Source organism: Callospermophilus lateralis, chromosome 6 (genome assembly GCF_048772815.1).
Source record: "Callospermophilus lateralis isolate mCalLat2 chromosome 6, mCalLat2.hap1, whole genome shotgun sequence".
Lineage (NCBI taxonomy): Eukaryota > Metazoa > Chordata > Mammalia > Rodentia > Sciuridae > Callospermophilus > Callospermophilus lateralis.
The window spans coordinates 31,420,867-31,435,528 of NC_135310.1; the positions used below are offsets into that span (position 1 = coordinate 31,420,867).

At 33.7% G+C, this 14,662-nt stretch overlaps 1 protein-coding gene across 1 annotated transcript in view; it reads left to right on the forward strand.

Annotated features, from left to right (window-relative positions):
• Positions 1-796: 796 nt before the first annotated feature.
• The window catches only part of Ahi1 (Abelson helper integration site 1), a 180,201-nt gene continuing 166,335 nt past the window's right edge, over positions 797-14,662 (forward strand). The window contains exons 1-3 of the mRNA XM_076859434.1: positions 797-883; positions 3,140-3,207; positions 4,418-4,542. Coding sequence (XP_076715549.1) covers positions 3,198-3,207; positions 4,418-4,542 — 135 coding nt within the window. The 5' untranslated portion in view covers positions 797-883; positions 3,140-3,197. The remainder of the gene's footprint in view (positions 884-3,139; positions 3,208-4,417; positions 4,543-14,662) is intronic.

The following is a 14,662-nucleotide window of genomic DNA, read 5'->3' on the forward strand; positions in this document are numbered from 1 at the left end:
TGCACAACTATAACTGTAGAAAATGGCCTCTAACTCAAGAGTTGAGGAATAACGCAACTAGTATTTTTCCATCCTTGGTGACTCAGAGCTAAAGATGGCGCCTGTAGCAGAAATTAGCACGGGGGAGGGGGCGTTTTATGAAGAAAAGATGACGTTTTCATTTTTGTTTTCAACACATAGTGAGATGCCTCAGCGCCTGGAGAATCATGGATGGTTTTCTTCGGCTAAGATTTTTTCTTCATTTTCCACGCTAAAAAGCTTGTTTCATTTTGTGGGCGCGATAGCGCGGGGGATGACAAGTCTTTTTCTTTGCTTCACGGTCTCATTCATTCATGTTTCTTATTCAGGGAGGGTTCCACGATAGCCTGCCCGTCTGGCTTTCCCTCCTTTGTTTATCCCCGGCTTGTTACGGTTCTGAGGCGCACAGAGGCTACACCCGCGCATCCTGGGGTTTCCTCACCGCTCCAAGGGGAGCAGATTCTTACCCCTTCCAGAGCCGCGGGGGCGGCAGGCGCGCGCACGACCCCGCAGCGCGTGCCCGCCCACAGGCGGAGGGCCCGCGGGTCCGCGCAGCGATGCAGCACTTCCGGGGCCTGCGTGGGGGAGGGGCGCAGAAAGGGCGCCCAGGCGCGGCCACGGTCCAGGCCAGGCGCGTGGGCAGCTCCGGTCGTCATGGGAACGGCGGCGTAGGCAGGCCTGACGTCAGCGAGCGGCGCGCGGCCCGCACTGCGGCACCCAGTCGGCTCTCAGTGCTTGGGACGTTGGCGGCCGGTCTGGCTGTGCTGCTGCCGCCCTCCGGCCCGCCCAGCTTGGCACTGGGTCTGCTTCTCACCGCTCCAGCTGTCGGTTCTTTGGGAACCGATCGCTGAGCGCTCTCCTCTCCGTGAGTACCCAGCGGGTGCGCTGGTGGCGGGAGCCGGGAGCGGGCGCTCGGCTTGCCCCGGGTTCCTGGAGGGGGGGCGGCGTGGGGGCTGCGCGAGGCCGAGAGCGCTGGTCCGCAGTGCGCCACCGCGGGCCAGCGCCGAGCGGGCACGGGATGCGATCTTAGATCCCCCGTACGTTTCAGGTCTTCTAGTCTGTGGAGCGGGGGATTGCAGTCATTGTCTTCCATACTCCCGGTCCTGGCTTGAACGCTTTGGAGCAGATACGTTCTAAGTCTGTTCGTTTCTTTTTAGAGGGTCAAGCTGGTACTGAAACGCCTTCTTTATTACATCTGAGAAAAGGTGATCCATGTGTTACATTTATAAGAAAAGAGTCAAATTATGTTAATAGGGTCATTTAGGTGTGCCTAAAAATGGGGGGTGGATTATATGGTAAGAATCCCCACTGAATGATTACACTGCATTTCAGCAGTACTGTGAAAATACAGCCGCCCCGCTCCCCCGAAAGGGATGCTAACAGATTTTTGACCTGTTGCATTAAGGATTGCTGTTATTGTTTGGGCTTTCTGAAAGAAGATTGCTTGTTATGGGGATTCAGGAAATTCTTTAAAAGAATTTTTGAAAGATATTAAGATACCAGAAGTGTTTTAAAACCATATTTAGAATCTCAGGTATTCACGAAGACTGTCGTTGATTTATTTTTTGAATTATGCACCCTGTGTTTTTGTTTCTTTTTTCCTTTACTGTAAAATTCGGAAGGACTGGATTATCCAAGCCTCTCAGCTTTTTCTCTCCTTGGTCTTTAGTCCCATGCTGGGTGATAATCAGGTGGTCAGTGGAAAAAAAAAATGAGATGAAACGCAATCTAATTAATTTTTCTGCGTTGTGTGCCTTTGAAGCTCCTGTAAAAGACTTGGGATGGAGAAGTTTTAAAATAAAGGCATATATGAGATGCAGGGATGTTTTATGAAATCTGGCCATAATTTTTGCAGATAATGTAAATACATTACATTTAGAGATAATGTAAATACATAATTTATTTATTCTTAAAAATGCATGCATATTGTATGCAATTTTATTCTTAAAATACATGTATATTGTATGATTAAAATAATTTAATCATGTATTTTATTTATTAAATAATTATTAAATGAACATAAAGAAATTTTATGGAGCACTACCTGCATTGTGTGATTGTTTTCCTTTTTGATGTTTCCTTTTCTCTTTACAATAAAAGTAGGTGCCATTTTAATTGCCCAGGGAAGGAAAAACCAAGGCTTAGGGAAATTCAGTAGCTTGCCTCAGACCACACACATCAGTAAGTGACAGAACATGAGCTCAAGTTGAGTCTTTTGGACTATAAAACCATTGTTTCTGCTTTTTTTTTTTTTTTTTTTTAATGGTGATACATAGATAAAGAGAGCACAGGTTTTGCTGTCCAAAAGCTAGCAGTTTGATGGTGGTCACAGAACATTTACCAGCGTTAAAATTCAGGACGGAAGTAAACCAATTGATTAATGAAGATCAAGGAATTTTAGCATTTCTTAGACTTTTCTGTTAGGAAATATAGATCTCTAGGGAACTGGAGCATTAACTAATAATGCCCAGTAGTTCAAAATATATGTATATTGTATTCTTATGTGGAAATTAATATATTCATTTTAGACTCATCCTCATCTTTAAATAAATTGACAATTCAAGAATATATGTGCAGAGTATATCCATGTGTTTGAGTAGCTCCAATGTAATATACCCTGAGATATTTATTTGAAAATGATGGCACAGATGTTTGTGCTAGACGTCGCGATTATAGCAAAATTTTCAGTGGCAGATACAGAAATATTTAAATTACCTATGAATATGCTACCCACAAGCATATTTTATTAATATGATAATGTTTTGGGAAATCAAACCTGAGCTGGGGCTTGGTTTCTTAAAATCATGTTAAAATAGTCATTAATTTTTTAGAACACTTTAAAAAGTCTGCTGACATACCAAATTAGATGTTTACTGCGTTTCTAATTTTTTTGGTTTCAAATAAAAAAATATTTTATTCATCTATGATCCAGTTTACTTAACCTTATTGCAGGACCCTAAATTAATTCAAATGTACTCAATTAATTTCCATAAAAATTGGGATAAGAGACTATAGCTTTACTGGTGAAGTAGTGGCAATACCATGGCATAACTTAAGTGAAGAATGTTTTAATTTTCATTTGGAACATCCATGTTATAAAAAATCCTCTTTGTTTTAATAGGATCCTGATTGAGTCAGTGCGTTACATTATTTCTCAATGCTTGCCATAAAGCTGAGCTATGCCCACTGGTAAGACTTTTATGAAATTTTTGTACAAAATTCATATTTTACACACTTGTTTTTAAATTTGGCTCATTTTAAGGGACTCTAACAGATTAATGAATAAAGTAAGTCTCATCAACCAAATATTGCTTTTAGAGAGGGTAATGAGTATTTTAGGTTTGGTCTCTGTATGGAACTGATCAGCTCTTTTAAATCATAAAAGTACCATAAGAATTCATAACAATGAGCATATCTGGTTTTAATAAAACATTATTTACAAAAGCAGATGACTAGTCTGTAGGCCACAGTTTGCCCATACCTGTTATGGGGCATTCATTCAGTTGTCATTTTTTCACTTAAAGCATATTTATTGACCACTAAAGCTAGTAGCTAGGGATGTAAATATACACTACATAGTATGGTGGGAGAGTGAGAGAATTATTTATGTAGGTGTACGTAGACATATGTATATTATATATACATATATATTCTAGTTGGGTTAAGTGCTACAAAGAAAAAGAATGGCTTTCTACACAAGAAACAGAAAAATTTAGATGAGGTTGTCAGAAAGTGATCCATTTTAGAAGCAACATTTAAATAGCTTAACACAATGTAGAAGCAGCTCCATTTGAATGAGAAGGAGCTTATTTGGATGGAGGAGATAGAAGGTTGACATTATGGACAGGATGTAGGTATTTAAGGGGAGGTTTGTCTTGATTTGAAGCTGTAGAAATGGACAGGTCAGGAAGTGTAGAACCGTTTAGGGCATATGAAGGACTTGTTTTATTTTACCCTAAATTAAATCTGCAGGGAAATAACATGATATGAATTGTGTTTTAAAGGAAAAAATAACTTTTAATATTTGTCAAATGGTGACTGTAGGCTAGACAAATGTTAGTCATTTTTCATGCCAAGTGATCTTTGATAGAATTTTGATTTTACAGATAATATTAGAAAATGAAGTTTATAGATGTCTAAGGTCATACAATTAAAAGTGATAGAGGCTACTATGCAAAGGAGACTTTTAGAGGAAGTGACTAAAGAGGTAAGAGGTATATGGGTGAGAAGTCACCACAGCTAAAAGATAAAATTATTATAAGAAGTAGGAATCATTCACTTGTTATAATGTAGAGAACTCATGCAGGTATTCACAGACTATTTCTTAATATCATAGTAGTAAAGGTTTGTGTTACAGTAGAGTTATTTACAAAATGACATGAGTCTTTATCTTTTGTAGTTGAGAGTGAAGCCAAAGCAAAAACCAAAATTCGCTTTGAAGAATTACTTAAGACCCACAATGATCTAATTCGTGAAAGAAAAAAACTGAAGAAAAAACTTGCCAAATCTAGAGAAAACATCCCAGTGAGTAACTGATCATTTGGTTATGGTGACTTACGTATCTGAATAAATGGCTTTCATATTAAAATTCTAAGGAACTTTGGAAATTAAAAACAGTCCGTCATGATCCATAACACATGGTAAAATAAAGTTTACATTAGAATCAACATCATTCTTAGAGTCATTCTTAGAGTATTGAATTCTGTCTTGAGTGCTGTCCTAAAAGAAGAACATAGGCACACTGGCAAGGGTTACCAGAAACAATGAGGAAACTCAAAACTAGCCATATTACACATTTTTGAGGAAAACAAAGGTTTTTAAAACCCAGAATATGAAGAATGTTAGAAGTAATATCTACAGATAGTCAGTGACTTCTCTATATTTAGATTTAATCTTACTGATTCTTCTCAGAAGAAAACAGAGCAAATCAATGGCCTTAAGTCAATAATTATCTTTTTATGCTTCAGCCACACATTTAAATAAAGAATTTTGGACAGCACACTTATGAAAGATACAGAATTTAAAGCAATACTAAAGCAAATCAGCAACTAACTAGCCTGATTCCTGTGGTATTATGAGAGTCTATAACAGCATCCACAGTAAACTGTTCATGTTTTACACCTATCTCACCATTTCTTTTGCACTTTCTCCTTTGAACATAATCTCTTGTGTTCTTACACATACACAAAAATAAGTCCTTGTATGTCCTGCCAAGTGATACATAATCTTTCTCTGGAAGGAGCTTTTTAAATGAATGATATATCCTATATTTTGCTTGTATCAGATTTTACCCAATGTATATGTATGAAACCTGTGTAATTTAGTATTCTATTTGGTAGTCATCAGTGTACCAGTATATACTCTCAAGTGAGGCAAAATTAGTGTAACGCTGGCCAGAATCCAGCCACAGACAAGTACCGTTTATAGTAAGCTATAGTGTGCAGCATAGTAGGAAACAGTGATCTGCAGAATAGAACGCTGCGTATTGGTACATGCCCTCCCCTCAGGTGGGGATTTTACATTGCAACAAAGCGTAAAGAACCCTGGAAACAGTTGTCTGCAGAATGTTTTTATGAACTCACTTGGTTAAAGAAGAACCTCATATTTTCTCTCATTGTTAGAGAATTGGACTTTGTGAGCTATGAGCAAGATGCAGTTTAGGCCAAGAATTCTTAATTAAGTGGATAATAAGATAGTGAGCAGAAGTTATAAGGTCCATTTAAGATATTGAAAACATGCAGGTATGAAGTAACATCATAATTTACCCAGCCTCTCTTAGCAAACACCAAACCTAAATAGACTTTGCATTCAGAAATAAGGATAATAGGTGGGGGAGAAGAAGATTTTCTAGCTCAAAAGAAGGGAATATTCCTGGAGGGCTTAGAGGAAAACCAGATATTTCTGGAATTGTTAATCCCAGGAAGTAGAAGAGGAATACCCACTTAATCATTGACTAGATAGACCAGTGCTTTCTGTCTTTTAGGCTCTCTTCTATACATTTTTTAAATGTTCACATACTTGCTACAAACAACAGAATGATAAGGATTTATCTCCATAGACCAGGAAACTACAGCATAGACTTGGAGTGTCTTGACAAAAGTTATGTAGTAAGTTGTGAAAACAGGGATTCAAATACTGACAGTCTGATTGTAGAGTGTACTCTCTTATCTACAATTCAGTGTTACCTCTTTTAATAAACATTGAAGTGATAGCAACTCTTTGGAACAAGAACATGAATTTCTGTGTGCATAACATAACAGACTGAGGTGAAAAAGGAAGCAGTCTGAAATAAAATTAAGCAAGGAAAAAAACCTGTAATAAAAGAATTTACAATAATGGCAGGTTTACCTTATGTTCTAATTACATATCAGGCATGGTGATAAGAATTTTACAACAATTATTTCTTATAGTCATGTTAATCATGCAGAGTTTTTGCACATGAGAAATTTTAAAAGATTTTAAATTGTTTGTTCACGTTGTATAGTCAGAAAACAAAAAAGTGAGATCTAGGACTATAGTCCCTCTAATTTTAAAGTCCATGTTCTTTCTTCAGCTGCTTCCTTAAAACTATCTCAGGCCTAAACTAACAGAATTGGTACCATGAGAAAAGCTAATCAGTAATATGGGAGACAAACTTGAGGCACTCTCCATGGGAGAAATGGCCAAAACTGAAGTAAAATAAGTAATGAGAATATATTTGACTTACAAATAAGTGTTCCCAGACAGTACTCAAGGAATAGAAACCAAAACAGCAATGATGAAGAAACCTGCCTGAGGTTAAGATAAAAAGATCTTCAAAGACCTGAGTCCATTTTGCATTCTATGTATTTATGAGATGAGAACTGCATCTAGAAATGTTTTTATTTTGTTTTTATTTCAGGAGAAAAATAAATTTTACAAATATCTAAACAAAAAAAGCATCAAATATATTTCAGACTTCTCTAAAAACACTGACTCCAAAAGACAATGGGGAAATATCTATAGAGTATTGAGGGGAAAACTGACCCAAGAAGTCTAGTAACCTAAATTGTTAGTCATTTGCAAGGGCAATAATCATATAAGCAGAGAGCTTAATGAGCTCCTGAAAAAAAAATGTCAAACTATTAAAGATGTTATATTTGAAGATGTATATGATTATCAGACATGAATAAAAGCATAGAAAACATATAATCTGCAAATATTGAATGAACCTTGAAATCAGTTAAATATATAGAAATGTCTAATTATATATATGCCAAAAGTAAACCTAAAGATTTTTACTATATATGTATACAGCTGCTCCTTGACTTACAATGGTATTATGCCTCAGTGAACCCATAGTAAGTTGAAAATGCATTTAATACATCTAACCTACCAAATAGCTTAGCAGTGCAGTCCACTATAGAGTGTCAGTTGTTAATGCTTTATGATTGTAAGGCTGACTGGGAACATACTGTACCATACATCACCAGATTGGAAAAGATTCAAATTTAAAATTGGAAGTACAGTTTCTACTGAATGAACATCTCTTTTGTACCATCATAAAGTTAAAAAAAAAAAAAATTGACTGTCTATATGATAATGTGAAATAACAGAATTAAATGGTTTCCAAAGATTGAGCAAAACATCCTCGCTTACAAAGGAAGGAAAAGTCATAGAACTATTACTATTGCCTAGGGTATAGTTACAATTTCATCCTATAATGTGAAATAATTAAAATAATATATAGCATATAAAATGGATTATTATACTTTTTGAGTCATTAGAGATCAGGGAAAATCACTGAAATTAGATTTTATAAGACAAAGAAAAGTAATGGAGTAAGAAATTTAAGAGCAAATATTTAGTCATGACAATAAATGTAAATGGCTTAAGATTTCTATTTTAAAAAGTAGATTGTATAATAAATTTTTGAAGTAGTCACATTTTCCACTTGCAAGATTCATATACCAGACAAAATGACTATAAAGTTTAAAATAAAAGTGCAAAAATATAGATGAAGAACATTTAGAAACTTGGAGCTGTCGCCTTTATTGAAAGAATAAAAAATTCTAAATAAAATTTGAACAATTGAAATTGATCATGTTAAAAGAATTATCCAAGTCAACCTAATAGTTTCCCCCCAAATCTCAAGACTATCTTAATAAATGGATATTGGTGCATAATTAAGAAGTTAGTACAAATAAATTGAATAAAAGCCATATGAGCATATAAAAATAACCAAGAAGAAATCATTTTAATTGGAAACAAAATAGTAATTTTTTTAAAAACAAATGTTTTATATTTATGTTTGTGAAAATTTTGTTCCTTCAGATCCACATGTACACATGAAATACTGTGTAAGATTTTAGTAGTTTTTCATGGTTTCCTTTGAGGAGGAAGGATATATACTTCTATATACATCTAACCTTCATTTTTTTTCCTTTACTATTAGGGCACATAGAAAAGATCTCTTTTCATTAAAACTAGTTAATATCCTTAATATTTACATAATTACAAAATATGCTAGAGTATAAAACAAATAATGATAGTTTTGCTTTTTTTAAAACTGATATTTTTGTGCAGCTACTTCATACCAGGCACCATACCAAATGCTTTCCATGCATTCATTAACTCACTTCATTCTCATAAGAATCTTAAAATTAGTAAAGATTAGAGAACCGAGGCACCAGAGTTTCAGGAACGTAACTGGGTTCAGACAACTAAGGTGTAGGAATCCTGGTCCTTCTCATTCTGTATCTTGTGATCATGACAACTCTGCTCTACTGCCTCCCTATTTTGCTCTTGTATACTGTAGGCAAAAGTATGTTCTCTTAGGAGAACAAATGGTCGTTGATAGTCTGAATGCTAATATTAGGAAACCTGTGTGAATCAACTGAAAGGGAACAGGGTAGTAAATTAAAATAATTAGAGTGAGAAACAATATGAAGATATTGGAGAAGAAGGTACAGGAACTATTAGATAAATATCACATAGAAACTACAGAAACCTCCAAGAGGTCTTAAAAATAAATTTTCCAAAAGTATTGATTCATAATGAAAAAAACTTTTAAATAATTGTTAGCACATATTACAGACTTAGACTTTATACTTACTAGTTTTCTTTAAGGTTTAGGTTTCACACTGTTGTCATAATCGTCTGAACTTTTTTAGTTAGCAAAATTAGACTAAAGTTAATGCAGAAGAATGAAAAAGGAAGATTTAACTTAAAAATTTAAAACAAGAAAAGGGATTATACCATTTCTAGATATTTCATTTTATTATAAATATAATTCAAGAAATAATATTGATAGGGATACTTTAATTTTTGAATAAAAAGTTCAATTAAAACCTCATTTTATATGACTAAATTTCATTTCAGACAGCTTAAAAGTTAAATGTAAAAATCTAAATTAGTAGATAAATACTTAAATGAGAAAATAAAAATGACTATCTGGTTTAATCTTCCTGTAAAGAAAGATATTCTGGTCTTAAAAGGGATAAAAACATCCCAAATAGACTATTCTCAGAAGATTTAGTAAATGTTTATTGAATGAATGAATAGGATGTGTAAGATGCTCTTTTTGTCAAAAAGCAAAGTCAACTAATTCGTTGAGAAAAATATGTAATATTTTTACAGGCCTAAGAGTTAATACTTTTACATGTAGCTAAGAGTAATTGCTAACATGTATTGAATACTAGAATCAGAAGGACCTTCTTAATGTTTTATAGTTATTTATCTGATTATTCCTCAGAACAACATTATGATTAAGTTTCATTTTTGTTGTTAAGTAGTATAATTAGATGCCATAAATATTAAGATCCTAAATAGCTAGGTAATCTAAAGTCATGAAAATAAAACAAATTGTATGAGAAAATAACATTAACTAATAGAATATAGAAATAGTTAAAGAGATTCAGAGTGGGATACTGAGATGATATTTTTTGCTGACCAAATAAATATTTAAAAGCTTATTAGTAGTAGTGTAGTGAACAAGGCTTTTTGGTACAATGATGGTAAAATGGTAAGTTAATATAGCACGCATTAACAACTCTTCTAGGAAGATTGTGAAGAGGAATATTATGAAGATAATATTGATTGAATTAAGGTGTTTAAACACTGATTTCTGGAAGATAATGGAGATATAGACCACAAGAAGAAAAAATTCACATTTTTCTATTGGGAAGAAAAGAGAAAAAGAAGGTGTTTGCAGTATTGGTAGCAGAAAGTTCCAGCTTCCCATGTGATGGCTTATGTCTGTAGAAGTGAGTTAGGAAGTGATACCATTGGACATTAGAGATGAGTGAAGAGGGTCTGAAGTAGGCTCTGTGGAGAAGGTAAGGAGAAGTGCAAATGAACAGATTATTGTACATATAAGACTTGTCCAACAGTGCTGATAACCCAGTTGAATTTATAGACTATATTTTTATAAATACACCAGTGTTTGAAGTGGTTCAGATTTTTCAAACTCATTATAAAATGACTAAGTTTGAACAGTGCCTGGAGTTTTGCCAGACAATGTGATGGACGGTAAGCACATGATAAAGGCAAGTGGTGATTAAACTGATGGCTCATGGGATCAGAGTATCAGGATATTAATAAATTAGGCTTTATTGGATTGATAACATAATAAACTTTATTATTTTGTACTACTGTCTGCATGTTTTTTTATTCAATATTAATAACAAATAAATGGCTAAGTAGCGAATAAACACTCTATAGTTGTATTTTTAGAATTGCATTTAAATCTTTCTTTCAAATGGGGAAATTTAAGCCATATTTTTCTCATTTTCATTGCTTATGCTATATTATCTTGATTTTCTTTTACCTCATTTTATTCTTATAACTTACTTGATAGTACTGATACCATCTTTGTCCTATGAGCTAAAGTTTCTAAATATTTTTGCTTTTTGTACTGAATTTTAAAGGGTAGAAAATCTTCTAGGTTCTCTAGGTATTACTCATATCATCCATGTATTTACTTTAACATAAATCTGTAATAATCTTAGCTCTATCAAAGATAAATTTAGAACCCCAGTCTTCTTAGGGGGTAACTAAATACTTATCAAAATAATTTTTTTTTTTTTGTTATTGGGATTGAATGTAGGGGGACTTAATCATTGAGGTACATTCCCAGCTCTTTTATTTATTTATTTTTTTTTATTTTGAGACAGGTTCTGGCTAAGTTTGTGAGACTGGTATCAAACACCTCAACACCTACTGAGTCACTGGGGTTACAAGTGTGTGTCACCTGATCAAAGTAGTTTATGTCTAAGAGCAAAAAGACCAACAATATTTAAAGGAATCCCGAGAAAATCTAGCATCGAGCAATACAAATGCATAGTTTGATCTCCATCGAAATCCACCAGCCTTATAAAAAGGAAAGATAATATGACCTTGAGTCAGAAATAAGTCAATTAATAGAAACAATGTAGAAGGAGATAGAAAAAGATATAAAAAAAGACCAAATAAAACTTCTAGAGATTAAAAAATATAACATTTGCAATTACCAGTAAACTGAATGGAATTAGCATATTAGAGACTGCATAGAAATAATCAGGAAACTTGAAGAAATAACATTCTATCACTAAAAAGGGTCTCAAATGTTAAAGTGGAGAGGGAACAGAGCATTGTGACTTATAGAACAGTATTAAGCATTTTAATTGTGTGTACCGTAAATCTGAGAAAGTAGGATTTAAGAAAACATTCAAAGAAAAAATTTTGCACATTTTATGGAAACAGTAAACCCACAGATACAAGAAGCTCAACAAATCATAAGCAGAAGAAATATGAACAAAATCATTCCATCATCACACTAAAATTGTTGAAAAGCCAGAGAAAATGAAGACATTTTGTTCAGGAGAATAAAGAATGACAGCAAACTTAAACTATTTCAGCTAAAAGTGACTGAAGCTATGTCTTTAAAACACTGAAAGAAAAAACTATCACCACGTAGAATTCTATATTGAGAGACATATCTTGCAAAATTGAAAGGGAAATAAGTAAGTAAACACTGAAAGAATTCTTTGTCAGTAGACCTGAAGTACAAGAAATTGTTAATTTTAAAAAAGATAATAGCCAAGTAGATTTGCACAAAGGAGCACAGAAACTAGTTAGTATACTAAAGAAATAATTTTTCTCATTTAAAAAATCTTTAATTAAAAGATAACTTTTAAGGCAAGAATGAAAACAGGGATAGAATGTATGTGTGGAAGCAAAAGGTAAGAACATAGGAAATAGGGGAGGAGGTAAAGTAGAATTATACTTTTAAGGTTCTTAAAATACATGGGAAGTGGCATTATTTGGTAAGTTTGGATAAAGATTTATATTATAAAACCTGGAGCAATCACTTAAAAAGTGGGGAGGGGGATAGATTAAAAAAAAACAGCAATGTTATGATGGAATAACAAAAAGATAATGAGAAAGATGGCAGAAAGAGAGAAAAAAAACCCAGCAATACAAATAGAAGCAAATAACAGTATGGAATACTTAAATTCAGCTGTATCAAAAAAATCACTTTAAATATAAAAGGAGCAAACAGACCCATTCAAGGATAGAGATTTCAAATTGACAAATACATAGGACCCTGGTATATATTTACTATAAGAAACCCCCTAGATATATAAAGACACAGATGGGTTAAAGTTTAAAGGACAGACAAGAAGATAATACCATACTAATAGTAGTTGAAGCAAAGTTGGAGTGGTTATAGTGATATCAGAAAAAGTATACTTTAGGACATAAAAAGTTACCAAGGATAAACAGGAATATTGCCTAGCTTGAAGAATATTTTATAACGATAAAAGTATTGCTTTTTTTCAGGAAGAAAATAATCCTAAAAGTGTATAAACCCAGTAAAAGAACTTTAAAATACACAAAACAAAAACTAATGGAAATGAACTGACAGACAAATCAGCAATTATGATTATATATTTGAATATTCCCTCTTGGAAATTGATAGAGTAAGTAGTCAAAAAATCATTTATAATAGATGACTTCAAATCACTGTCGGCAAATTTGGAACATTGTATCCAACAAACAACAGTAATCAATTTCTAGCACACTGAGACAAATACCAACCTGTGCCATAAGCCTAGATATTACTATTTTAAATATAAGCAAAAAAATTATAGATACAAAATAAAAACTTTAAATGATACAGAACATGTTTTAGACCATGACAGAATTAAACTAGAAATAACTAACCAAAGAGATAATGTCTGATAGTTCAATATTTGAAAGTTAAACAGGATCCTAAAATGGCCATTATATTAAAGAAGAAACCTGAAGAAAATATTTTGAACTAAAGAAAAATGAAATCACAACGTATCAAAATTGTGGAATGCTTCTAAAGTAGATGGAAATTCATAATACTGAAATTAAAAAGGAACTGTATTAGAGGAATAGCAGTCTCAGATCTATTATTGAAGCCTTAAACAGTATGAAGAACAAATTAAGCCCCAAATAGAAAATGGAAATAATAAGTAAACAGTGAAATGAGAAAAACTATAGTCAGCATGAGTATATCCAAGTGCAGATCCTTTTAAAAAAAATTGATCGTCTTATGTATTGGGCATTCTGATGGCCTACTTCAGGCTTGATAATTCACTAGCGGGATCCACAGGACTCAAAAGCTTTGATATGTTCATATAGTTTATCACAGCAGAAAGAAACAGATTAAAATCAACAAAGGGAAAAAGTGCGTGAGGCACACTGCAGGAGAAACCAGTAGTGTGCTCCCTGTAGTGTTGTACAGTTCTTACTTCTGCCAGTAACTGTGAAAATGTGCAAAATGTTGATAACCAGGAGTGTTTACCCAAGCCTTCTTGTTCATGGTTTTGTGTATGTGTGTGAGGTGTCTGTGCAAGGTGTCATATAAGCATGCAGTGCCTGTGTGAATGACCTTAGTTACTCTGATATCAGTCTCCCAGACCAAAAATAGATGTTTACCATAAATTGCATTATTAGTATTTGACCAAATTGGTACAGTGTTGCCCAAGGCTTTAGACATATAAAAGCAGTCTTATCACACATAACATTCCAAAAACTCAAAGCTCAGTTTTTAGGATCCTACCTACAGCTGGTCCCCAAAATGGATCTTATTTGGGATTTGCTGCATTTTAGCAACTGGTCTCGAGTTGTTTTTTTTTTTTCCCCCTGAATAACCTATAACCAGATTAATTAGGAAAAAAGAAAAAAAAAACACAAATTACCAATATTAGGAATCTGAGAGGAAAGTTACTGTAGATGCTATAGATTATACCCATATGGAGTATAATGAATGATTTTCTGACCATATATTTAGCAGCTGAGATGAAATGCATAAATTACATACAGTGTACAAACTCCCAAAGCTCCCTCTAAAAGAAATAGATAAAAACTTCACAAATAAAAGTAATTCTAGGTGGCTTCATTGTAAATTTCACCAAGCATATGAGGAAGAATTAATACCAATTTTATACAAGCTCTTAACAGACTAAACTAAGTCTCCACTCCTTCTTGTAAACACTCATTACCCTGATATCACGACTAGAAACATATTACAAGAAAATTACCAACCAATATTCCTAAGGAACTCAGATTCAGACATCATCAATGAAGTATTAGGAGCTCATTCTTACAAAAAAAGATAATACAAAATGACTTTTAGGAATATATTGTCAGTTCAGTGTTAGAAAAACTATTC